Below are 25,039 nucleotides of genomic sequence, written 5' to 3'. Positions count from 1 at the left end.
TCGCACATATTTGCTACACCCCAAACCAGCCTTCGTCAACCTGGTGCCCTTCTGATGTTTTGGACCACAATTCCACACCCACCACCCCCCGTGCTGATTGGGGCTTGTGGGGTGGTAACAGCACAAAAGACGTTTTTGGGGGGAGGCAGCAAGCTGGCAAATGATCTTTTACTGCAACTTAAGAAACAGCATAGAGAGGGTCACAGAAGCCGCCCCACCAAAGCCCACTCCCTATTAACACCAGAGATATGTCTGCATCAAACTCCTGCTCAACTTCACCCAAACGTCTCCTTCCCACACAAAAAATAAAATCTTTTCCTCTATATCCATTATGCATATCAGGCCAGTGGGCAGAATTGACTCAGCTTCTGCTGGTCGTATTGAACAGGCGAGAAGCCACACGGGGCACTCAGGTACCATGCTTGTGAAACACGGACCACTTATAAACGCCATCTCCAACTCCTCGAAAGATTCCATCAACGGTGTCTCCGAAAAAGTTTACACATCACTGGGGAAGACAGGCGAACTAATGCCTGTGTACTGGAAGAAGCAAAAATCATGAAGCGATGATTCTTCAACATCAGCTTCGTTGGACTGGTCATGTTGTGCGCATTCCTGATCATCATCTTCCAAAGCAACTACTCTATTCCGAACTTTAAAATGGAAAGCGTAATGCTGGAGGTCAACAAAAGAGGGTTAAAGACTCTCTCAAGGCAAATCTAAAAAAATGTAGTATAAACACCAACAACTGGGAAGCACTGGCCTGCGAGCGCTCCAATTGGAGGACAGCTTTTACCAAAGGTGTTATGGGCTTTGAAGACGCTCTAACTCACGACGAAAGGGAGAAATGTTGCTAAGAGGAAGGCACGCTTGGCAAACCCTCACCGTGATCAACTGCTGCCCAGAAACCTATGTCTCCACTGTGAAAGGACGTGTGGATCCAGAATTGGCCTTACGGATTCACTTTTAAGACCGTCTTCATGAAGGACAATCTTACTCAGTTACAAGAGATTGCCAAAGAAGATCCACTGGAAACTGCTATGTAGCCACTGCTTAAGGCATCAGAGATTTCCTCGGGCATTGGTCTCCCCTGCCTCTGTACCTATAAGGCCCAGGGACCTTTTATTGATTTATGTAGGGGGAGAAAAACCAGGAGCACCTAATTGAAATCTGCAATTGACGCGTCATTCCACAGATTCTTTTCTTTCACAGGAGAAAGACAGAGCCTCTTAAAGAAGCTTTGCAGGGATTCAAGGAGAGATTCCCTATTCCATTTGGCTCAATCAGGCATGGATCTATTAATTCCTGCCCGGGGCAAAGCAGGTTGGGCAGAGAGGCAGATCCAGCATCTACTGGAAAATACATGACCTCCATCATTCACCTTGAGGTGGTCCGAGAGTCAGCAGAATCACCATGGCATGGACGACCAGGATGTGCATCGTTGCTGTTTCTCCGGTGCTCCAGCGGAGGAACACCTGATCTTGGGACTCCGACTAGAGAGAGGAAGAGAGAAGATTGGGTCATGAAATGCAACCGTTGTTGGGAGAAAAATGGCGGCTGCTCACTTGCAGAATGCTCACCCCTAAGAATCTCGCCTGGCCCCTTCCTTGGGGTGAACGTTTCTAAATCAATCCTTTTTATATATAAAAAAAACCAAACCACACCTCCAAAAAGCTTTTATTGCTGGCTCTTACATTAAAAAAGAAAAGAAAACTGATGCTGTTTCTAATACATGCGATTTATTTCATTGCTTCACTGCTTTTTTAAAAATCATAAACTGCCTTGCAAGGGCTTGTCCAAAAGGGAGAGTAAAACCAAAATAAATATAGAGGGTGAATTTATTTATTTATTTGATAGATTTATATCAAGCCCTTTCTCCAAAATGGAGTTCAGAGAGGTTTAAGGCAATGATAATGAAAATTCAATGATCATTAAAATACAGTGACTCCAACACGGTAGTTGTTGATAAAACAACGGTAGATAAAACACCGTGGAATTGGATCATGCACAAATAAAATGGTATTTAGTTCAGTTCTTTTTTCATTTGACACATTTGTATCTTGCTTTTCCAACAACAAATGTTGAGCTCACAATAATCGCAGCAGCATTAAAAAAAATCACAAACATTGCAATCATTATAATATCAAACCCAATTGCATATAAATAAACAACAATACATTTCTCAAAACAATGACACAATTCAATAAAGGCATCATAACTCGTAGTTACTTCCTAATCGCAGGGAACCTTACTCCAAAACAACAACAAAATAGATTAGCTGTGTGTCCTGTTGGTTTTCAAACGAACTGTTTTGCAACGCTGCAATGGATGGAAGCCTCATTCACCGAACGTGAATTGTAGACACTTACACGGAATGATACATTCCTTTCTGCGGAGGCAGACCAAATCATTTGGGAGGGAATGCCAAAGACACGGGGCTGCCACCAAGAAAGCCCTGACTCGTGTCGCTGTCCTTCTCCCAGCCTCTGTCCCGGGTAGGACGAGGAGCAGGACTTCCCTCTATGACCGTAACGCACGGGGTCACTGAGTAACAGGGCAGGCACTCCTCCAGGGACTCGGCGGGGAAGGAGAGAGCCACTCACCCAGCTGTAGACCTCCTCGCCCTCTTTGCTCTGCCGCATGCGCTTGATGTAGCGGGAGAAGACGGAGAGCAGGGCCACCAGCACGGCGTCAGACTCTGAGCTGTAGGAGAGCTTCGAGAAGAGGTGGGTCATGATGGTGGACCGTTCCACAATCAGCCTGGCCACGTCCTGAGAAAGTCAACGGCAAACAAAGCATGAGAGCTGCACTGGCTCTCGGTGGAGTACAGGAACAGGTTTAAGGTGCTGGTTTTAAAGCCCTATACAGCCTAGGACCCTCGTATCTACAGGACCGCCTCTCCTGGTATGTCCCATGGAGGACCTTACGGTCTTCAAACAAAAATATCTTGGCGATCCCGGGCCACAGAGAAGTTAGGCTGGCCTCAACCAGAGCCAGGGCTTTCTCGGCCGTGGCCCTGATCTGGTGGAACGCTCTGTCACAAGAGACTAGGGCCCTGCGGGACTTGACATCTTTCCGCAGGGCCTGCAAGACAGAGCTGTTCCACCAAGCCTTTGGCCACGGCACAGCCTGACCCCCTCCTTTGGCAATCCTCACAGAACTCTAGCCCAATGGTTGCCATTAATCTGATTTGAACTGATTTTATAATGAAATTATTTTAGAATGTTGTATCATTTTACTGTTGTTAGCCGCTCTGAGCCCGGCTTCAGCTGGGGAGGGTGGGATATAAATAAAATTTTATTATTGTTATTATTAATGAGAGGCTGTGAGATCAGGCCAAAGGCCCACCTAGTTCAACAGGGGGAGTTCCAAGATGGCGACAGCTTAGCAAGTAGGCTTCAGAGCTCCGCAGATAACAGGACTGTAATTAGCGTTGATTGCTACCCAGGGAAGTAATTTTTCCTTTTTTTACTTCTCTACAGTGGTGCCCCACAAGACGAATGCCTTGCAAGACGAAAAACCCGCTAGACGAAAGGGTTTTCCATTTTGGAGGCCCTTCGCAAAACGAATTCTCCTATGGGGTTGCTTCGCAAGACGAAAAAAATCTTGCATCCCCCCGCGGGTTTTTTCCGCTTTTTCCGCCCTTTTCTTAAGCCACTAAGCCGCTTATCAGCTGTTCCGCTGATAAGCCGCTTAACAGCTGATCGCTGGAAGCCGCTTGACAGCTGTAGCGCTAATCCGCTAAGCTGTCAATGGGCTTGCTTTGCAAGACGAAAAAACCGCTAGACGAAGAGAATCGCGGAACGAATTCTTTTCGTCTAGCGAGGCACCACTGTACTTTTAAACTTACCAACCTACTGAGATTCTATCAGCACCTTCTTGTCTATGCTATGAGAAACATCGGGGCAAGTTCTGTAAAGCATCCTGGGCAGGCCGCCAGTTGCTAGCTATTAACCGCCAGCTCCCTTCTATACTTTGTTCCTAGAACTCCTGGCAGTCACCACACAGAGAAGCTCTTCAATTGAACAAACTGAGCACTTTCTATTTTTTCTCTCTTCTTCGGTTGGGGAAACCTCTCCTTGTTTACTCCCCACGGGGACGATAGGCCTGCTAGTAAACGCTACAAGGACCCAGAGGACGTAGCTCTCTCACCGATTCCCAAACAATCTAAAATAGAGGACTTTTTAAAACAAATCTGCTTTTATGGTTCCCACAAAAAACAGTTTTCTCCCCTTGTTGATTATTATGAGTGTGGGGGAGAGTATTCAAGGTGAGAGCGTGGAACTGGATCCAGCAATGGGACAAGTTGATCCTGTTCCACTAAGAGAGGAAGGAATAGCAAGCAGGGAGAGCACCCAATTAACTCTAATTGCAAGAACGGTTGAGCATATCTTTCAACAAACTAGAGGTAAAAGGTAAAGGTAAAGGGACCCCTGACCATTAGGTCCAGTCGTGACCGACTCTGGGGTTGCGGTGCTCATCTGGCTTTATTGGCTGAGGGAGCCGGCGTACAGCTTCTGTGTCATGTGGCCAGCATGACTAAGCTGCTTTTGGCGAAGCAGAGCAGCGCACGGAAACGCCGTTTACCTTCCCGCCGGAGCAGTACCTATTTATCTACTTGCACTTTGAAGTGCTTTCGAAATGCTAGGTTGGCAGGAGCAGGGACTGAGCAGCGGGTACTCACCCCATCGCAGGGATTCGAACTGCCGACCTTCTGATCGGCAAGCCCTAGGCTCTGTGGTTTAACAGCGCCACCTGCGTCCCTCCAAATTAGAGGTATTGCCTCTCAAATAACCCAATTATCCAAAGAGGTCCACAGTTTATCAGTTAATAACAAGCAGGCATTAACAGAACACACCTAGTCCAACGTCCTGTTCTTACAGTGGCCAACCAGACAACCGCAGGAAACCTGAAGGAAACAGGAGCTCTCTCCCCCTTCTGCAGCTTCCAGCAGCTGGTTTTCAGAAGCCCATTGCGGTGGAACCTTGGTTCTCGAACTTAATCCGTCCCAGAGGTCCTTTCAGAAACCAAGGTGCAGCTTCTGATTGGCTGCAGGAGCTTCCTGCACTCAATCGGAAGCAGTGGCGGATGTTCGGGTTCCAAAGAACGTTCCAAACCAGAACATTCACAGCCAGATTTGCGGCGTACGGGAGCCAAAACATTAGAGCTGCAAGGCGTTTGAAAACCGAGGTGCGACTGTACTTAGAAGAGGCGCCAGGTACCTGTGGCCCTCCAGATGTGTTTGAACTCCAGCTCCCATCAGCCCTCCCAGTGTGGCCCGTGGTGAGGGGTGATGGGAGCCGCAGTCCAGCAATGTCCCCAAAGAACCTGATATGAAGAACACATGGCCGAGGAGAAAGTTAAGAGGGAACCACCACAGATCCGTGTGTTTGGCCCTTAAAACAAAAGGCCTCTCTCTCACCAGCGCGAGGTCGTTGTGCTGTCCCTGTTCCTCCACTGGAGCATGCTGGGAAAGGTAAACCAAGTAAGCACTGATCGTCTGAGGATCCGTCTCCATGTGGATGGCCTGGAAATGGCAGAAAGAACTGTGTTTCTCAGCCTCAAGGGGGCTCAACACTAACTAACAGAAAATTGGAAACCCTTTTTATTTTATTTCTCTCCCTTTCCTTTCTTTTTTCCTTTATTTTATTTTAATTTTGTTGTTAAAGATTTTCTTGTTTTACACAAGTATGTGTAATGTCTCTTGCATTTTTTCCATGTAACATTTTTACAAATCAGTTTCATTTGTTGAGACTTTTTTGGGGGTCGGGTGGCGATGTTTCTATTTTGCTTAATGTATGTAGGCTTTGGTGTCAGCGCTGCTTGTGCTGTTCATTTGTGTCCCTTTGGTGGTGAGAGAGGTTGGGGTTGGCCTAGGGTGTGGCTGTTCATTTCTGGTTGGCTGTGGTGGTCTTTGTTTTCGTGTGAGTGGGGTGGGTGGGTGTTTTGGATCAGGTTAGCCATATGGATTTGTATGCTGTTGGTAGATTATTGTTATTGTCTTGTTGGGCTGTGTTTCTTTTTTCTTTCTTTTGCTTCTGGTTTGTGTGTGTGTGTGTCCTCTACTCTGGGTCAATGAGGAACCTGTGTAAGAGGCAGGGAAGGGAAGATCTCCCAGGCTGGGAGACTAGGAGGATAAACTGGAAGCTCCCAGGTGAGCTGGGGGTGTCTGTGTGTCCAGCTCCTTCTGGGTGAAATAAGGATTAAGATAGCTCCATCCAAGACATGAGAGAAAATAGCAACAACCGGGGGAAAGAAAAACATAACATCTTTCAAAGACAGGAAGAAACGCCACGGACAGAATAACAAACACACACAGGAAGAACAAGGATCTAGTTTTGAGTCCCTCACTTGTAGTTTTATAAATCATTTAATGGGTCGACACAAATAGAAGTGATTAATATTGCAGTCGTTGTATGAGGGATTATCATTATGACCAGAATGTAATTGAAATTAACAAGATTTTGGAACGCAGAAATAAAGGAAATAATCAAACCATCAAATTTAGCATGCCACCTTATCTAAATTATATAATTCAGTATTTGAACAATTGGTATTAATAACTGAATTATAAATCGGTATCGTTATAATGAGGCTATTATGGGATTGTAATTGAAAAACTAATAAAAATAAAATAATAAAAATAAAAATAAAATTATTTAAAAAAGAATTAAGGATTAAAATCTACCTTTGAGAGAGGGCTCTGTATTTTCTTTTCTTTCTTTCTTTCTTTTTTCATTTTCATTTAGATTCGTTTCAGTAAAATTTATGGGGAGGGGGGAAGAGGGCCCAGCACGGCTTTTCAAGATATGTAGCACGTGGACTGGGACTCATCAGAGGCCGGGTCGCGAGATGCCCTGGTCTCAAACCCATCAGTTCTTAGATAGATAGGTAATTTATTACGGTCAAAGACCAGCTCGCCATCAGTTTCTTACAAGGTGAAGGCCCGCATTTTGAACTAAACCGAGAAATGAGTCAGATTAGCAACCGAGTCCTGAGACGAAGCCATCTTCCGTGTCACCCCGAGCGGGAGATCTTACCTGCTGCAAAGCAACCGCAGTGGCGGCCCTAACGCTGTCAAACAAGGGCAGTTTGGGCAAGTCACGCAGGAGCCACTGGTAGCCCTGCAGGAGCTCTGAGTCCCCAGAGTCTTCCTCCATAGGGTGGTCCTTCTCCTCTCTGTCACGGAGTCCTCCTTCTGAAAGCACCAAAGACAGGCCCTGCAGGAAGGAGGACAGAGGCAGATTAATGCAATACAGAGACCCCACTAAGAACTGCAGAGTTGGAAGGGACCCCGAGGGTCATTCACTCCAACCCCCTACAATGCAGAAATCTCAACTAAACATCCATGACAATGTCAGGAGCTTAGCCCTACACTCAAGCAGGACCCAACTGGCATGTTCTCTCCCTCCTGGTCGATCCTTCGGGAGCTTCATAAGCTTTCTTCTGCCCAAACATCACAGTGACTGATACCAACCGACACACTTAGGGATCTGCAGAGTTTGCGCATCATGTGCGTGACAGACCTCAGCAACTCAGCATTTTGGCTAATCTACTTTATTTACATCTAAACACACAGGGAGCACTGCAACATGGCTCCCTCTCTCTCTAGCATCAGACAGCAAAGAGAAAAAACAAAGGACAACAGTCCCACTTCACGGAACACAGGAACACAAACATCCTGTCTCCGTCACTTCCCACTTAGTGGAGTCAAAACATATACCGTATTTTTCGCCCTATAGGACGCACCGGCCCATAGGACGCACCTAGGTTTTTTTGGGGGGGGGGGAAACAAGGGGAAAAAAATTATTTCCCCCCCAGGTTTGCGCAGCCATCCCCAAGCTAGAAGAGGGAGACGGAGCGCTCCGTCTCCCTCTTCTGCCTTCAGGGACAGCCTCTCTAGCCTCCGTGGGGCAGGGGCTTGCCCCGCTGTGCCCCGAGTTTGTGGGGCTGGCGGGGGAGAGAAGCAAGCTTGCTTCTCCCCCCCCCCGCCAGCCTCCAGATCAGGTCGGGAAATAACGGGGTGGTGGCGCTCCGCCTCCCCGCTATCCCCCGAGCTTTTGGGCTTCAGGCTGCTGCCCGCAAGCTTTGCGAGCCCGCGTGACCTCCCGCCGGGCTTACAAGACTTGCGGATAGCTTCCTGAAAGCCTGCATTCGCCCCATAGGACGCACACACATTTCCCCTTCATTTTTGGAGGGGAAAAAGTGCGTCCTATAGGGCGAAAAATACGGTACCATCATGTGATAGACAACAATCCCATGATTGCAATCAGGAATTCTAACAGACAGATGGCCGTCCAACCTCTACTTAAAAAACCTCCAAGGAAGGAGAGTCCGCAACCTCCAGAGGGAAACCGTTCCTCTGTCGAACAGCTCTTACTGTCAGAAAGTTATTCCTGATGTTGAGTCGGAATCTCCTTTATTGTAACTTCAAGCCATTGGTTCGGGTCTCCCCTCCAGAGTAGGAGAAAACAAGCTTGTTCACTCTTCCATATGACAGTCCTTGAGGTATTTGAAAACGGCTATCCTGTCTCCTCTCAGTCTCACCTTTTCCCAGGCTAAACATACCCAATTCCCTCAACCACTCCTCATATGGATCGGTGGCAAAACTATCTTTCAAAGAAGCCAACAAAGGGAGTAAAACACCCCCCCAAACCCTCAACAGTCTAGCGAGGGCTGCATTTGCTCAGTAGCCTCAGAATGTCAGCTAGAAAATAATAATAATAATAATTTTAAAAAAAAACTAGAATGGAGAGTTGGCTGAAGACCCTGCTTAACTCTCAATCAGCTTAGGATTTATGAATATATCGCCATGTTTTGCTGCACTCGTTGTGCTTACTGCCATTTGAATTTTATCCTTTTATTTGAAACCCACATCCGAATGGGTACACAGAGCAAGAGGTGGCCAAGCTACCAGTGGAATAAGCTGAAGAAGCATCTTCCTGTGAAGCGGTCCCATTGTCAGGAGGCTCAATAGAGGCCCAGCGACACCGTCCTCGCCATCTTCCTTACCTTCATGGCCAGCACCCGCGAGGCCACCTGGGAGGAGCTGAGGCGCCTCAGGAAATAGTCGAGGACTTCGCATGTGGTCTGCTCGTCGGCCTTGGGTCCCAACAGCAGGTCCTGGAGGCGTCCAAGCAGCTGCCTCTGCTTCTGCTGCCTCTGTGGAGAAAGAGGTCGCTGTTTCTTCCCAGCGGTTCCTCAGCTACTGGACCGCTGAGAGCTGATGTGGGGTAGCAGCTCCCGTGGCCAGGCCAGGGCAAAGGAGGATGGGGTTCAAAGAAACACTCAGGCCGCATCCACACCGTGCATCTGAAGAGCTCTGATGCCCCTTTAAACAGTAGTAGTAGTAGTAGTAGTACAGTGGTACCTCGGGTTACAGACTCCGCAAACGCAGAAATATTACCTCAGGTTAAGAACTTTGCTTCAGGATGAGAACAGAAATCGTGCTCCGGCGGCGCAGCAGCAGCGGGAGGCCCCATTAGCTAAAGTGGTGCTTCAGGTTAAGAACAGTTTCAGGTTAAGTACGGACCTCCGGAACGAATTAAGTACTTAACCCGAGGTACCACTGTAGTAGTAATAGTAATTTATTTATACACCGCCTATCTGGCTAGGTTTCCCCAGCCACTCTGGGTGGCTTCCAACAAAATATTAAAATACCGTAATGCATCAAACATTAAAAGCTTCCCTAAACAGGGCTGCTTTCAGATGTCTTCTAAAAGTCTGGTAGTAGTTGTTCTCTTTGACATCTGGTGGGAGGGCGTTCCACAGGGCAGGCGCCACCACCAAGAAGGCCCTCCACCTGGTTCCCTGTAACCTCACTTCTCACAGTGAGGGAACTGCCAGAAGGCCCTGGGAGCTGGACCTCAGTGTCCGGGCAGAACGATGGAGGTGGAGACACTCCTTCAGGTATACAGGACCGAGGCCATTTAGGGCTTTAAATGTCAGCACCAACACTTTGAATTGGGCTCAGAAACGTACTGGGAGCCAGTGTAGGTGTTTCAAGACCAGTGTTATGTGGTCTCTGGCTTCCCCCAGAGAATTATGGGGGGTGCAGTTTGCTAAGGGTGCTGAGGGTGTTTAGGAGATCTCCTGTACCCCTCACAGGGCAACCATCCCCACAGTGGTTGAGCGATCAACTCCGCTTCACAGGAAACTCTGGGGAAATGGTAGCTCTGAGAGGAATATTGGGCTCTCTTAACAACCCTCAGAAACCTTAACAAATGGTGGCTGTCTACCAACACTATCCAGTACGCAGGATGAGACCCTACCTGCCCGCAGACTGTCTCGCCAGAGTGGTGCATGCTCTGGTTATCTCCCGCTTGGACTATTGCCATGTGCTCTATGTGGGGCTACCTTTGAAGGTGACCCGGAAACTACAACTAATCCAGAATGCGGCTGTCAGACTGGTGACTGGGTGCAGCCACTGGGACCGCATACACAGGTCGGAAAAGATCTACACTGCCTCCCAGTACATTTCTGAGCGCAATTCAAAGTGTTGGTGCTGACCTTTAAAGCTCTATGTGGCCTCAGCCCTTTAGACCTCAAGGAGCGTCTCCACCCCCATCGTTCAGCCTGAGATCCAGCTCCAAGGGCGTTTTGGCAGTTCCCTCACTTGAGGGTCAATTTCAAAAAATCCCGCTGGAAAAATGGTTGTGTCCGTGTGGAGATGGCAGTACTGAATCAGTAGCTCATGTGCTTCTAGCTTGCATAAAGATTTGAGGACTAAGTTTCTTACCTCTCTTCTACTATCCATAAATGGTCACACAACCATTGCTACTGTGCTTGCAAAAACCATTGCTACTGTCTCCTTGCAAAAACTGTAGTTTTTTTAGCAGGGACAATTAGAATAGCGTCTATTGTTTGATTATTAATTTAAACCTCCAGAATGCATTTTGTATAGTTAGGTTTTTACCTCTGTCTTGGGTAAATTTTATTTTGTTTTATTGCTATGGCTAGTGGCCGATGCAAATAGAGAGTACCTACCTCTCGTTTCTTAGCACGCTGCTCTTTGCTTTCTCCTTCCTCTTCCTCCTCGCCAGAGGCGGATTCGTCAGCGGCGTCATGCAGAAGAAATTCACAAAGGCACTGCACCGGCAGAACATCCAAGGAGCCCTCGCTGGACTGAACCAGGTCTGCCAGCCATGGCATCGATTGGGATGACGCCTAAGGAAAAAGAGGGTCAGGTTTCCCTGTGGGACCGCCTCAGCCCACCTAAGCCCTGAGGCCTCCGGGTATAGGGCAGTAGATAAATCCAATAAATAAAATACCGTATTTTTCGCTCTATAAGATGCACCAGACCACAAGATGCACCTAGTTTTTGGAGGAGAAAACGAGAAAAAAATATTATGAATCTCAGAAGCCAGAACAGCCAGAGGGATCGCTGTGCAGCAAAAGCAGCAATCCCTCTTGCTATTCTGGCTTCTGGGATAGCTGCGCAGCCTGCATTCGCTCCATAAGACGCACACACATTTCCCCTTACTTTTTAGGAGGGAAAAGGTGAGTCTTATAGAGCAAAAAATACGGTAAATAAAAAATAAGCCCACTTGGCTGCTTCAGTCTGCAGAACTGGCACTGCTACAGGTGCCACACAATACTTGCTCCGCATCTGTAAGAAATCCATCTTTTGAGTGAGGAGGCTCCTACACTTTGGAACTACTGATAACAGGCAGCACTCTTTATGGCGCCTGAAAAAAAAATTGTTTGCTTAAGCAAGCCTACCCAGATACACCGAATGTTGACATGCCTTTAAATCTGATTTTAGTTTACGTGGTCTTAATTTTTCAAATGTTCTAATTGTTTTTAAGTTTTCACTGAGAATTTTATCGTTTTCTTCTCTGAGTAAATTGCTTTGAGGTGTCTTCTTTTAAAAGAATGAATGAATGGATGGGTCTTTGAAGCTGGATGGAAAGCCAGAACTGATGGGATCAACCAAATAACTGGGATGGTGGAGGAATTCTGCAAACAGGGCCACCACCAAGCAGAGGCAACCGTGTGCCGTTCCCAACGCTCTACAAAAGCCGCCCCATTTCCAGCCTCAGCCTTCCATCTCCTCCCAACCCTCTTTCAGTCTTGCTCCGATTGAACAATCCTTGCTCCAACATTCTCAGCGCATCCAGACGTTAAGTCGAACCATTTGGTGTGACCCCAAAGGCTCTCCGTTTCCCGATGGATAGCATTCAGCCAGTGGCGTAGCGTGGGTTGGCAGCACCCGGGGCAAGGCAAGTAATTTGCGCCCCCTAAGGCCCAGATGTTGTACCCGGTGCGGCCGGCCCCCCCTGCACCCCCCACGCTACGCCACTGATTCAGAATGATGAAACCAAGCGGCAGCTCTCTGCTGCCTTCGATTCCCCTGCCTCCCCCCACGAATGGCACTTCCCAGCCCTGGGGGTGACCCACCTGCCTCTGGATGATGTTGAGCAGGAAGTCGGGGTGTCTGCTGCGGCAGAGGAGGTGCCCCAAGCGGAGAGACTGGTTGAAGCTTTTCACCTGGTCCAGGACAGGCTGAGGTGGCCGGCGAGGGGGGCCCCTGAGAAGGGAACAGAAGGGGGTCTCTTGGCTTTTCTCCCAACAACTCCCCACCTCTCCACTGCTTCCCTGGAGGCTGCTAAAGACTGGTCTGCCTCGAGGGGAGGCAGAAGCGAGGCAGCGCAGGCAAAGGACAGCACACAGGCCAGAGCGGCTAGGGCAAAGCTGTCAGACGGGCGGTTCACAAAGAAAAAAATTATTAGTACAGTCACTAGGCTGGATGAATCCCAAGCCAAGATTAAGACTGCCGGAAGAAATATCAACAACCTCAGATATGCAGATGACACAACCTTGATGGCAGAAAGTGAGGAGGAATTAAAGAACCTTTTATTGAGGGTGAAAGAGGAGAGCGCAAAATATGGTTTGAAACTTAACATCAAAAAAACTAAGATCATGGCCACTGGTCCCATCACCTCCTGGCAAATAGAGGGGGAAGAAATGGAGGCAGTGAGAGATTTTACTTTCTTGGGCTGCATGATCACTGCAGATGGTGACAGCAGTCACAAAATTAATAGACGCCTGCTTCTTGGGAGAAAAGCAATGACAAACATAGATAGCATCTTAAAAAGCAGAGACATCACCTTGCCGACAAAGGTCCGTATAGTTAAAGCTATGGTTTTCCCAGTAGAGATGTATGGAAGTGAGAGCTGGACCATAAAGAAGGCTGATCGCCAAAGAATTGATGCTTTTGAATTATGGTGCTGGAGGAGACTCTGGAGAGTCCCATGGACTGCAAGAAGATCAAACCTCTCCATTCTGAAGGAAATCAGCCCTGAGTGCTCACTGGAAGGACAGATCCTGAAGCTGAGGCTCCAACACTTTGGCCACCTCATGAGAAGAGAAGACTCCCTGGAAAAGACCCTGATGTTGGGAAAGATGGAGGGCACAAGGAGAAGGGGACGACAGAGGACAAGATGGTTGGATAATGTTCTCGAAGCTACTAGCATGAGTTTGACCAAACTGCGGGAGGCAGTGGAAGACAGGAGTGCGTGGTGTGCTCTGTTCCAGGGGGTCACAAAGCGTCAATCACGACTAAACAACAACAACAACCTCATGTTACGTTTACTTCAGGTTGAATGTTTTCAGGTTGCGTCCTGCGGCGACCCGGAAGTACCGGAAAGGGTTACTTCTGGGTTTCGATGCTCTTTGCCGCTTGCGCATGCACAGACGCGCAAAATGACGTCACATGCATGCGCAGAAGTGGCAAATCGTGACCTGCACATGCGCAGACGTGGGTTGCATTTTGCTCAGAGCCCAGCCACTCAGAGCAGCTTCCAACACATATAAAAAGACAATAAATCACCAAACATTAAAAACTTCCCCGTACAAGGCTGCTTTCAGAGGTCTTCCAAAAGGTGTGTACTTCTTTATCTCCTTGACATGTGATGGGAGAGCGTGTAATCAGACTGTATACAAGTTGTACAAGTGACAATAAAGTATTTCAATCCCATGATCTTCCCCCACTTTGAAAGACCTGAACCTTCTCACATTCTCCTTTGGGATACAATTCCCATCCACCCTAACCGGCACAGTTTGAATTGTATGGAGGGCGCCGGGTTGGGGAAGGATGCTGTGGGGGAACAGAGGCTGCTTACTGGGGATCCAGGCTGGTGAGCTGAGACAACAGGAGGCTGCTGCTCTCCGTGATAGTCTGCTTGGTTGATGCCGCCGCCAAGTGGCCCTCGAAAGCGAGGATTTCTTGCTTCTCCCGCTGCGAGATCTGAAGTTCGCGGCTGATCATTTCCGTGCGGGTCTCTTCGTCCGTCAGAGTGCAAGGAGGGTAGGAGTAATTGCTGAGAGGGGGAATATAAGAGCACAGGAGGAGATCAACGATGTTCCCTGGGATCACATTCGAGAGGGCAGGCACCACCACCCAAAAGGCCCTGGTGTTAAGAGGACAGAAAACCAACCGCAGGAGCACAGAGCAGCGTAAAGAGTGCCTCTTTCGAGGGTAAAAGCTGCTCACTCAGAGCTATCAGAAACTCTTGCCCTGCCTTCCCATTTTGAGTTTCCATCTGTGGTCAGGACAGGAGGACACCTCCTGTGCTAATCTTCAGCCTTCATCTGGTTCCCCCACTCTTTTAATGTTAACGCAGCACCCACCTGCAGCCAGACATTGTACAATTTGTTTGGCCCACTTGGGAATCTGCCCTATGTACAGACTAAGCTTCAGCTCCCCAAAATAGGCGGGATTAGCAGACTTACTTTGTCATGGCCATTTCCATGAGCATCTTTAGCGTGGGGTACTCATCCCAGGCAGCGAGACCTAAGACACAAGCGCGCGCGGGGGGGGGGGGGAGAGGGGGAGAGAGAGAGAGAGAGAGAGAGAGAGAGAGAGAGAGAGAGAGAGAGAGAGAGAGAGAGAATTGAGATGGCACCATGCAGAACAGCCAGAGGTTTGAACACAGCTCTCTGCAAATATATACACACACACATACACACAGTGGTAGCTCAGGTTAAGAACTTAATTCGTTCTGGAGGTCCGTGCTTAACTTGAAACTGTTCTTACCCTGAAGCATCACTTTAGCTAATGGGGCCTCCCGCTGCTGCCGCGCCGCTGCTGCATGATTTCTGTTCTCACCCTGAAGCAAAGTTCTTAACCCGAGGTACTATTTCTGGGTTAGCGGAGTCTGTAACCTGAAGCGCCTGTAACTTAAAGCATCTGTAACCCGAGGTACCACTGTATATAATTAAATGGCCATGGCTTCCCCAGCAAAGAATTATGGGAGCTGTAGTTTGTTAAGGATGCTGAGAGTTCCCCCGCTATTCCCTTCACAGACCTACAATTCCTTGAGCTATTCAGAGCACTGTAGTTTGGTAAGGGGATACAGGGTTGCTGGACCGGATGGGCCCTGGGCCCGATCCAGCAGGCTTTTCTTTTTGTCCTCATTACACTCACCAATGTTTTCGGGGTTGAATGCAGCAACAACGAGCAAAAGAGGCCAAGCTTTCCAGTAGAGAGTAGAGATGGCCAGATTTGGAGGCTGGTACCTTCAAAGCAGACAGAAACAATCATATTGCATTGCTGTAGTTTAATTTTTTTTTTAAAAAAAATTGTTTCCATTGCCCAAAGATGCTCTAGACATAGCCATTCACTATTATTGGCTCCCCACCCCTTCCTTATGTTTTCTGCTCACAATAAAAATAAGTTATTCTCTCTAGCCCAAGAGTTGCATGCATGCAAATGTTACCCAGGGGGCAGCTGGATGTTCTCTGGGTGGTGGTAAGTGCACAGGTTCAAGACGGCATCGATCAGTTGGATCCTCTCCACTCTCAAGACTTCAAGATCTAAAGGAAGCAGACATATGTCGTGAGCTGTGTGCTGATGCAATTCAATTTCTTAAGACTGCAGACTCAAAACTAGCGGAGTCCTAAAGGAAAACAGTGCAGATTCGACGAAGGGGAAAAGGAAATTAGGTTATACAGGAGTAACAGAAAGCACAGGTAAGCTGGCCCGGGTCTGGTCCGTTGCCCAGATAGGATGATGCCCATGAATGCTGCCCCATGGAGCTTCGCAGAAAGAAAGCAGGGCAGAAAAATAAATGAGTAAAAATGGGAAAATAGAGACAAATACATTGGGGAGACACAGGGAAGTTTATAAGTGAAAAGGTCCTTCTGCCTCAATTGGAAATCTCACCTAGACTCAAAATTATGAGCAAACTCTGCTCTAATCTTATTTGTACAGTGATACTTCTGGTTGCGAACGGGATCTGTTCCAGAGTCCAGAATGCAACCAGTGTCTGCGCGAGTCGCAATTTGCCGCTTCTGCGCATGCGCGTGATGTCATTTTGTGCGTCTGCACATGCCCAAGTGGCGAAACCCAGAAGTAACCCTTTCCGGCACTTCCAGGTCGCCACGGGATGCAAGCTGAAAAGATTTAACCTGAAGCAAACGTAACAAGAGGTATGACTGTATCTTTGCTGCCATGAGGGCCAGCCCCTTAGGTTTCACTTTAAACACACACACACACACACACACACACACACGGGCAACTTGTGTTTTTTTGAGTTGAGTTCCTACCTAGAACTAGACTAGAACTAGTCTGTGTGTGTGGTTTGGGAGCTGCACAGTCAGGGAAAAAACAATGCTGTCCAGAGTTATAAAGACTGCGGAGAGAACACTCTTCCCACCTTGGATCAAATCTATGCTTCCAGGTGCCATAAGAAAGCTGCAGTGATAGCGCAGGATAGTACACACCCCGGAAATGATCTCTTTCAGCTTCTGCCTTCTGGAAGAAGGTACAGGGTTATAAAGACTAGGACTAGCCACCTGCGAAACAGTTTCTATCCAAATGCGATTTTGGTTTTAAACGCAATGTAAGGAGTCTGTATGGAAGTATATTGTATTTAAAAATGGGGTATCAGAGTTTTTAGGGGGCTAACCAGGTTGGGATAACAGGCTTGTTGGGTTTTGAATGTCTGATGTAGATTTTTCAATTTCGTTGACAATGACAATAAAGATTATCGTATCGTAGATGACCCTCCGGGTCCCTTCCAACTCTACAATTCTATGATTCCAGCACCTGGAGATGCATAAGCAAAATAAAACCGGTGGGTGTGCGAAACCGAGGCTTCACTGCCAGAATCCTACCGTCTGCCTGCACAGCTGCCGCCCGTTTCACCAGATGGTCTGCAAGCTCCATGGCGTCGGCGGGGCCGAGGGGGAGATCCCGCGACAGGCCGATCACGAGGATGCGCATGAGTGTGTCTTCGAGGATCGGCACTTCGGAGCAGAGGCGGAGGTAGAAGCTGGTGAGAGAGAGGGAGGGAGAGGGAAAGAGCTACTGACTTCCAAATAGTCAGTCCATATAGGGTGCAAAGTCAAACAGATCAGCAAACCTAGCTGTCAGGTGCTGTTGCGGTTGCTCGAGAGTAACCAGGCAGGACTCCGACCTGTCTTTTACAGGCTTTATTTTGGTGCAAACTATTTACAGGGACGCGCCGATCGCATGGTCAGCGGTTTGAATCCCCGCGGCGGGGTGCGCGCTCGTCGTTCGGTCCCAGCGCCTGCCAACCTAGCAGTTCAAAAGCACCCCCAGGTGCAAGTAGATAAATAGGGACCGCTTACTAGCGGGAAGGTAAACGGCGTTTCCATGTGCTGCGCTGGCTCGCCAGATGCAGCTTGTCACGCTGGCCACGTGACCCGGAAGTGTCTGCGGACACCGCTGGCTCCCGGCCTATAGAGTGAGATGAGCGCACAACCCTAGAGTCTGGCAAGACTGGCCCGTACGGGCAGGGGTACCTTTACCTTTACCTTTAATTTACAGTGAAGAGCGTCATAAGTTCACGTCTGGCTCAATCGCTGGCAGAATCCGGGAGTGGTCTGTTTTTGTACCTCCCCCAGCATAAAAGTCTCGTCACCCCAGCTTTTTCCGCCCCTCCCTGTGCCTCAAACTACTGCGCATGATGGGCGATGGCAAGGACGTGCTTCCCTCCTCTCCAGCTGCCTCAGGCGCGGCGTTAAGGCTCTTCCTAGCATCCTCTGGTCCTTGCATCTTCTCTCCACTGGAGATGGGGCTTTCCTCCTCGCTGGAAGAGGAACTGCTTTGCAAGATTTTTGGAGGCTCCCTATGACACAACGGCTCTTCTATCTCTCACCTCTGGCCAATGGCAGTTCCCTGACACTAGCCAATAACTTTTTGGCATAAGAGTGACAACCTTTTTCCTTGGGCTTTTGTGGGTTTTTAAAAATAAATAAATAAATAAAGCAAAGCCAAGCCCCCGACTTACTTGCGGTCGCTCTCGGGAGGCCAGTTGTCCCATTTGTAGTAGGTCTCTGGCTGCTCTGTGAACAGCACTTTGTGGAGGCTTAGAAAATAGGAAAAAGCGATGTGTCAGAATCGGTTTATCCAGGAAGAAAAGGTCAAGGTTCAGGAGCCCGAGAACAGGAGGAAATGTTCCAAGACTGCATGGGAGTAAGAAAGTTGCTCCAGTAGGATTCCCTGCTTGCCCACTAAGATTTCAAGTGGAGGGGTGACAGGTTTGGTGCCATCCATCAGGCAATGGCTTTTTCCACCTGCCTTGCCCCACCCTCCAGCCCCAGGAGTCTTCATAAGGGAGCGGTTTCCAGAGGAAGAACTGTAGGGGTGAGAGACATGTGGGGGTTGGTTTCCCTGGTGCTGCCCCACCTCCAGCCCAAGGAACCTTCAGGAAGGAGTTGCTGCCATGGGTATTACCGTACTTTTCTGTGTATAAGACTATGTATTTTTTCTTGAAAAATCATGCTAAAAAGTGGGGGTCGTCTTATACATGGGTAGTGCATAGGGTGGACGTGTGATTGGTTGTTGCCCAGGCTGTCAGCGGCTATGGTGCGTGTTATTGGTTGCTGCGTCAATGGGTGGCGTTGACTGGCTGACGCTCTGGCAGTCGGGTGGGTGATTGGCAGCTTCTGTCGGCGATGGGACAGGCAGGAGGTGGATTTAGCGACGAGTGTGGGGTGTGGGGGAGTGATATTTGGCAAGCCTCCGCAAAAAAAGCTCAACAATTCAGGTCAATTCTCCACAAAAAAATAGCTCAACAACAACTCTGGGACATTTCCCCCCATTTTCTTATATTTGAGTCCCCCAAAATAGGGGGTATCTTATACACGGGGGCGTCTTATACACGGAAAAGTACGGTATGTGCCTGGGCATTTTAATGAGCTGAACAGATTGAAAGATTATCAGTCATGGGGATGTGGGAAGTGTGTGTATGAATTGAACAGTGCTTAGTTTAATTTTGGCAGCTGTTGTGCCAACGGTAATATTGCTTTCTAGATTACAAATACTGTAGTCCTAAAACATGGCTATAATTGTGATACTTTGTTTATTTTGTAGTAGTTGTTTTGTCAATAGCGCCTTATAATTGAAATTGTTTCACTGATGATTTGTAATTGTTTTACTGGTGACTTGCTAATTATTCCACGAGTTATGCTGTATTTGTAATGCTGTTATGTCATTATTTACCGCTTGAAGCAGGGATCTCATCGTTTGAATGAAAATCTGCATAGGAATATAATCCATCAATCAATGTCCAGCGGCTTCCCTGTCCCTGTGGGGATTCATGGTCTGTAGGTGGGGCTGAGAGGTTGAATCTCTTCTTGTTGTACCGCCTCTCCCTGGGAGACAGCACCAGACCTACCTCCCCATCCCCTCTGTATCTTCCAGCTGTCACAGCAGGTCATGCCTCTGGGCCCCCCTGTCATAAGAGCCTATGAGGAGCCCGCTGGGTCACGCCAATGGCTCACCTAATCTAGCATGCTGTTCTTACACTGGCCAACCAGATGACTGGGGAAAACCCATATGCAGGACTCAAGCACAAGAGCAACTCTCCCCTCCTATGGTTTCAAGAAACCAGTATTCATAAACATTGCTGTCATCAGTAGCTCTTTCCTCCGTGAAATTGCCTAATCCTCTTTTAAAGTCATCCAAGTTGGTGCCTGTCACTGCTTCCTGCATGGAGATCCTTCCATAGCTTAATATGTGCTGAATCTTTATCTGTCCTGAATCTTCCCACAAGATTTCCTGGGCAGGGAAGGAGCAAGCTTCTACCTTGTCAGAAGATCCATGCATGTCCACCCCCACCCATTTCCTCTCCGGGGGAGGTGGCATTGCGGGCGTCATGCCCCCCCAAGCACAATTGGGGGGATTCCCGACCATGTCATCCCCTGGCCAGCCAATCGGCTGGCTCTGGGGGCATGGCCTGCCCTATTTAAAGCAGGACATGGCCGGGGATCTCCCTCTTTGCTGCCTGCCAGCTGTTCCTGCTTTTCCCACCCTCCCGCCCTTTAAGGTTTTCATTCCTTGACCTTGCAATGGACCTTGGTTGGTCACTGTTGAGGGGCCTGGTAGGAATTTTCCCACTTGGCACAGGCCACTTGGTTTTCGCCTACCTTGTAGCAAATCATCACAACTTTCTTGGTATTGGCGGTTAGGCATTGGTATAGTTCTGTAGACGGAAGAGGGGAGAAAGCGCCACCACCTGCCCCACATATTGAAGGGTAGTCCGTTAAAGGATTCCGCGGGCCATGGCCCTGTCTGAAGCCTAGGGAGGTGAGGGCCTATGGCACGCCCCCTATTGGTGACCCTGGGGGAGTTCCTAGTTGATGTGCATCAGCAGGACTCCCCCTATTGGTGGTTAACCCTTCCTGGACTTCAAGCAGACGGGCTGAAGTCGGATATAGTCGGTGAGAACCAATGCCTAAGCCAATACTGCTCATCACCTGTAACCAATAAAAGTCGTGGCCTTATTTAGCCCATTAACCTTAATAATTATGTCATGTGTCATTATTTCCACTGGGGGGGTGGGGTGGGAACTTACCACGCAATTCTGATTCCCCACCCTTGAGTGCCTCCTGGCCCCTAGACCGAATCCTGGTCTGAATGAGGGTGCTCAGAGGGAACCCAGGACATTCCCCCAAGAGGCCGGTGCACCATCAACACCATCATCTCCAGCTCAGCTTCTTACCAGTGAACGTATTCTTTGGGAGCCAGTTTGGTGATGGAGGGAACCACCGTGTGCAGCCACCAAACCGCGTCCCTCTGGATGGCTGCGATCTGGTTCTGGAAGGCACGCAGGACCTCCAAGTCTGGGGAGAAGGACAGAGGCAGAGGAGGTCAGAAGGAACGTCATCTGGTCCCAGGATAGCAGAGCCATGATGCCCTCTTGCACACAGACATGGCGGGGAAGGGGCAAAGGCGAAGGGCAAAAGTAAGCATCTCGCCCATCTTACTTAAAACAGGTGGGTCAAGGCTCCAGGCCAGGGGTGGGCAATCTGCAGCCAAAGGGGCCTCATTTCATGCACCTCTTGGCCTGATTTCAAAACCCTTTCAGAAGTGATTAGACATCTGGGCAAGAGAGGTCAAGTCCTTCCCTGGGCTGGGATAGAATCATAGAGTTGGAAGAGACCACAAGGGCCATCGAGTCCAACCCCCTGCCAAGCAGGAAACACCATCAGAGCACTCCTGACATATGGTTGTCAAGCCTCTGCTTAAAGACCTCCAAAGAAGGAGACTCCACCACACTCCTGGGCAGCAAATTCCACTGTCAAACAGCTCTTACTGGATGAAGCAGGAAAGCGAGAGGGAGATGCAAGGGTGTGGAGGAATGGCAAGAGGGAGAAGAAGAGGCAAGAAAGAGAGAGATAAAAAGGAAACAGGGTAGTAGGAAGAGAGAGAGGGTGACCCCACCCTTTTCGGTGTGATCCTGCCCACCACTGGTTTCAGTCCTGCCCCCCAACCAAGATGCGGCTCCAAACAGGCTACCATGGGGGAAATTGTGACTCCCAATACAAAAGCCCTGTTCTTAAGTCTGGTCAGACAGATCTGAAGGGTGGGTGGCAGCAATAAGAAAATTCATTTTATTTATATTTATCATTTGGAATTTATATACCATCCTATACCCGGAGGTCTCAGGGCAGTTCACAGAACAAAATCAAAATGTAAAACCACAATATATATAATCAAAATGAAAACAACAAGCCAATAACACCCCCCTTAAAAAAAAGAACCACATTTTAAAAATTAACTGGAGTTCAATTTTTGGCCTGCAAGAGTTATCTTGTTAACAATGTTCAGATGCGGATTAAGAAAAAGAGATGGTAAGGATCACATGACCCCTGGGAAACGAGAGGGGTCCTTTGCTGAAGGACTGGCGCTGGAAAAACGGCCCCCGACTCTTGCAAACGAAACCACTGCTGCTGTCTGTGCAGTTTGGGCATGCAAATGCTTCACCTTTAATTGATAAAAGAGGGCAACGTTCTCGAAACAGGCTGTGGGATTGACAACGCACGACAACAAAGCTCAGATTTATTATGACAGACATGTGATGGAATTAATAATTTAATTTATGTGCTTTATTTTCACATCGGTTCTGGGCAGCGTCTCTAGAGCAGGCTCACAGATCCTACAGGTCTACCCAGCTCCCTCTTCCTCGCCCTGTTTTTAGAGACTAAGCCAGGCGATGCAACCCACTTACTCTTCTTCTCTCCTTTGTCCCACGCGAGGCCAGCTTCCTTCACCTGCGCAGTGATGCTGAGCATCATGGAGACGGCCAGCAGGTCTGTGATGTGGATGACAAAGCGGTCCTGCCGGGGGTAAGAGGGGAGGATGGTGATTATGTGGGGTGGGGGGTCACCGGGAGACAGGACAGCCCCCCCCCAGGCAAACGACACATGTGCCAGCCCGTCTCTCCCTTCTGCGTGTCGCTCGGGAGATCCATCAGTCTTCTTCCCCGACGTGCTTCCGTGACTCATGTCTTGGGACGTGAGCGCACGCTGCCTTAGCAGAGTCAACAACAGCAGAGATAAACTGGAGGTGTGGGTACTAAGCTACTTCTATTATACACAAATCAGGACAAAGGAAAACATGGTTCCTCTCTCTCTTCTTCCTCGGAGAGAGGGGGATTCAAAAATACAACAACAGAATGGAACAGTGTAAATAATAATAATAATAATAATAATAATAGCAACAATAATAATTTATGTATATCCCGCCCTCCCCAGCCGAAGCCAGGCTCAGGATGGCTAACAACAATAAAATAATACAATATTGTAAAATCATTTCATTAAAAATTACTTCAAATCAAATTGATGGCAACTATTGGGCTAGAGTTCTGTGAAGATTGCCAAAGGAGGGAGTCAGGCTGTGCCCTGGCCAAAGGCTTGGAGGAACAGCTCTGTCAGGGGTCGGCAAAGTTTTTGTGGCATGGGCCGGTTCACGGTCCTGCAGACGCCGTGGTGGGCCAGAGTGTGTGTACACGCACGCATGTGAAAATGCTATTTCTGGCGCTCCTTCCAGTGCGGAGGAGGCATGCGCAGCTTCCCATTGGCTTCATCCCGCTGCCCTGCGGAGGCTTCACGGGTTACCCCAGAAGCCAGAACAGCCAAAGGGAGCGCTGCGCAGTGCTAGCTTCTGCCTTCGTGGCACGAAGCCTCTGCAGGGCAGCGGGGAGCCTTCATCCCGCTGCCCTGTGGAGGCTTCACGCGGCTATCCCTGGCTTTTGCGGGAGGCGCGTCTTATGGTCCAGTGCGTCTAATGGAGTGAAAAATACGGTAAACATCGCACACAGGAAATTTATAGGACGTAGAACTTATTTTACAAAAATAAGATTCATTAAAGCTGATAATACGAATGGAAGTCAAAAGCTCTGTAGCTGTGGATAAGGGATTAATCCAAGACTGAATCTAGTTGGATTAATTAAGATTTCGGAAGCAGGATGGGGGGAAAACCACATTCCACCTTGAAATCCAGCACACGGGAAGTCGCACAAAATGTATAATTGGCTTTATAATTGGTATATATTGGCATATGAATTGTAATTAGAGATTGACAAAATGTGGTTTTTAGCGGATTTTAGTAATTGAAAATTACAAAAAAATTACAAAAGCAAACAAAAACAAAAACACGGAAGGAACACACCACATAAGGCGCCTTTCGCAGACGCAGCTGGTGGGGGAAACTGAGCGGGCCTCTTACCTTGAACTCCATCTCGGCGTACTGAGGCTCCTTCCGTTCCTGCATGAGACCGAGGCAGAAAGCCTGGAAGTTGATCTCGTGCTTCGTCTGCTTGATGATCTCCCTCAGCAAGGCCCGCGAGGCGCGCAGGTAGTCGTCTTTGTTGGTCAGCAGATCTTGGAAGACCATCGCCAGGAACTGGGAAGAGAGCAAGGAGGCGATGTTGCGTTAAGTGGGGTTGGCAAGAGGGGACTGATCTGTCCCACAGGCTGCTTCCCCAGCCCTGGCTAACCAGCCACCTACCTTTGGAGCGAGCTCCGGGCTGTGCTGCAAAACCGTGTAGAGAATCTGCATGTTGTTGGGATTTCTGGCATTTGAAAGCTCGTTGAAGACCACCGACTTGACCACCGTGCCCAAGTTGTCCCGGTGGGCGTTCAGCAGCTCCCTGCAGGAAATGAAAGTTTTTTCAAAATGGGGAAAAAGCTTATTTATGCAAAAGGGAAAAAATTCCAACATAAAATGTAGGAAAAAGAGGAGTGGGAATTCAACAAAAGCACCTGCCCAGGCACGTCAAGACCTCCTCAAAGAATAAGAAGTTCTATACTTCATGTTACATACATTAAAGTTGCCAGATGTCCACAAATGCCTGCTGCATATGTAATAAAGTTCTGCCAGGTGATGTAAAATTATTGTGGTTTTTCCTTGCAGAACCTGGATTCTATATGCATTTTTTATGCTACTGCTAAAGTCCAAATCGTTCTATATAATGTGGGTAAGTTTAGGTTATCCAGTTTTTTCCACAATCAAATGGTGGTTTGTCTAGCAATTATAAGGAAACACAGAAGCAAGTCCTTAAATTTGGCGTCCTTGTGATGTCCTATAAAGCCATTACTATGTGCCACATAATACTCATTCTGTATTTGTAAGAAAACACTTACACTTTGGAACTCCCTGCCTATTGACATCAGGCAAGAGCGTTCATTCAACTCTTTTCAGCACTAGATAAAAACATTTTTGTCTAGGAAAGCCTACCCAGATGTATTGACATGTCTTACCCTGTTTTTAGTTTGTTGCTTACTT

At 48.3% G+C, this 25,039-nt stretch overlaps 1 protein-coding gene across 2 annotated transcripts in view; it reads right to left on the bottom strand.

Moving 5' to 3' along the window:
* INTS1 (integrator complex subunit 1) overlaps window positions 1-25,039 on the bottom strand; it is a 71,610-nt gene that overhangs the window by 35,949 nt on the left and 10,622 nt on the right. For both annotated transcript variants that reach the window (XR_014163029.1, XM_081889044.1), the window contains exons 9-25: window positions 24,263-24,404; window positions 23,981-24,157; window positions 22,482-22,590; window positions 20,973-21,093; window positions 18,258-18,335; window positions 17,119-17,276; window positions 15,720-15,816; window positions 15,428-15,519; window positions 14,734-14,794; window positions 14,124-14,321; window positions 12,400-12,529; window positions 10,987-11,166; window positions 9,013-9,162; window positions 7,041-7,220; window positions 5,423-5,527; window positions 2,604-2,771; window positions 1,382-1,493 (exon numbers count right to left, since the gene is read on the bottom strand). Coding sequence is in view for 1 of the 2 variants with exons in the window: in XM_081889044.1 (XP_081745170.1) it covers window positions 1,382-1,493; window positions 2,604-2,771; window positions 5,423-5,527; window positions 7,041-7,220; window positions 9,013-9,162; window positions 10,987-11,166; window positions 12,400-12,529; window positions 14,124-14,321; window positions 14,734-14,794; window positions 15,428-15,519; window positions 15,720-15,816; window positions 17,119-17,276; window positions 18,258-18,335; window positions 20,973-21,093; window positions 22,482-22,590; window positions 23,981-24,157; window positions 24,263-24,404 (2,258 nt within the window). In the remaining variant the exon portion in view is untranslated. The remainder of the gene's footprint in view (window positions 1-1,381; window positions 1,494-2,603; window positions 2,772-5,422; window positions 5,528-7,040; window positions 7,221-9,012; window positions 9,163-10,986; window positions 11,167-12,399; window positions 12,530-14,123; window positions 14,322-14,733; window positions 14,795-15,427; window positions 15,520-15,719; window positions 15,817-17,118; window positions 17,277-18,257; window positions 18,336-20,972; window positions 21,094-22,481; window positions 22,591-23,980; window positions 24,158-24,262; window positions 24,405-25,039) is intronic.

This window comes from Podarcis melisellensis (assembly GCF_964234715.1).
Source record: "Podarcis melisellensis genome assembly, chromosome: 14".
NCBI classification, from domain to species: Eukaryota; Metazoa; Chordata; class Lepidosauria; order Squamata; family Lacertidae; genus Podarcis; species Podarcis melisellensis.
This window is presented reverse-complemented; position numbering and strand designations above follow the sequence as displayed.